A 1,478-nucleotide genomic window follows, 5' to 3' on the forward strand; every position below is an offset into this window, starting at 1 on the left:
TACATTGTGTAAGTTGCAGTGTTGCATTTCATTATTTGTTTATATTTTATAAGGTGAAGCCATGAAGAAACTATGAAATTAAAGCTAAACATTAGAAAGAACTGAAATATATTTTTAATACAGAAAGTGTGGATTCTGCTATTTCTTCTCATGCATGCATTTTACACTAAGCAAACACACACATACACATATAAACACGTGAACAAGTTTTCTTTTTTTTCCTTATTGTTGGTTTTTCGTATTTTTTTCATTTAATGAGTTTTAGGAAAAAGGGTAATTAACAATAAAAAACCTAGCCCGTTGATAAAAAATTGTAGAATATAAAAAGGAAACAAAAGTTTTTTCTCCGTCTATTATTTTTTAAGGATGGACACTTGAAATGTATCACTTCATTATATGGTTGTTTTTTTGTGGAAGTACCGCTATACAATATAGCTATTTGTAATTTGATGTCGTGGTCATATCTCGTAAAAGTCAATGATGGAATTTTTGTCTTTTAACAAAGAAAATGTTTATTGGTTACCAAGCCTATAAAATATTAATATATATATATATATTTTTTTTTTTTAATTTTACCTGATCATATATTCAAGATGTTTAAATTTTTGCTTTACTTTTTTTTGTAAAATGGCAGCGCGACAAAATTATTGGGTTTCACTAGAGTTTAAAATTTTTTACACGTTATCAAAACGTTTGTATTTTATTAAAATAATCACTGTCTTTTTGTTTTGTAGTATTATTTTCAATAAATATTTTAAATGTTATTATATCCGAATTAATTATTTTCTCTTCTCCGGTTTTATATATGATTTGCGAATTAACAACGTCGATTTAGAGTTGTCATACAGTGCTGCCAATCATTCATAATATTCGTACCACATGTTTCAATTTTGTCTACAGAGTTGCATATTTCATTCTCGCTACGTATAGTAAACAATCGCATATTTTATTATATAATACCGAAAAATCCTATAACTAAAATCAAGTTTCCATTAAGAGGTTTTAAACAAATCTTAAAGTTTTTAGGAAAACGAACTGTAACAAAATCTAAAAGAAAAGATTTTAAATATTGCTCAAAAACTATATCGTTTATACTTCAAATTATGGACATATGCTGGATTTTATTTTAAAAACAAATAATAACAAAACAACTATTTTTAACATAATATAAACATTACATGTCGAAGGGACTTTATTCATTTTCTTTTCAAATACCCTTCTTAAAATATTGAACGTTTAAATAGAAACAACAAAACCGTGCCACATTTTTTGTTGCCATATCACGGCGAATTCATTTGATGAAATTTTTTTGTAAAATTAAAATTTGTGAGGAAAAAATATTCTGAATTGAATAATGTTTGTTTTAAACGAAAAATTCTATTCTGGCAGCTTAATTTGCAAAATTTAAGTGAGTGCCTGATGATAAGAAAAAAAAATAAACATAAAAAATACATATTCATGAAAATATTATATTACGA

General features: G+C 25.4%; 1 protein-coding gene across 4 annotated transcripts in view; it reads right to left on the reverse strand.

The window, feature by feature from the left end:
• Positions 1–844, reverse strand: part of LOC111682212 (eukaryotic translation initiation factor 4 gamma 1) — an 82,034-nt gene extending 81,190 nt beyond the window's left edge. For 2 of the 4 annotated variants that reach the window (XM_046955562.1, XM_046955519.1), the window contains exon 1: positions 577–844. In XM_046955562.1, the coding sequence (XP_046811518.1) occupies positions 577–584 (8 nt within the window). In that variant the 5' untranslated portion in view covers positions 585–844. The remainder of the gene's footprint in view (positions 1–576) is intronic. The other 2 variants (XM_046955596.1, XM_046955630.1) reach the window with 2 other exon arrangements.
• Positions 845–1,478: the final 634 nt, after the last annotated feature.

This window comes from Lucilia cuprina, chromosome X (assembly GCF_022045245.1).
Source record: "Lucilia cuprina isolate Lc7/37 chromosome X, ASM2204524v1, whole genome shotgun sequence".
In the NCBI taxonomy this organism is placed as follows: Eukaryota; Metazoa; Arthropoda; class Insecta; order Diptera; family Calliphoridae; genus Lucilia; species Lucilia cuprina.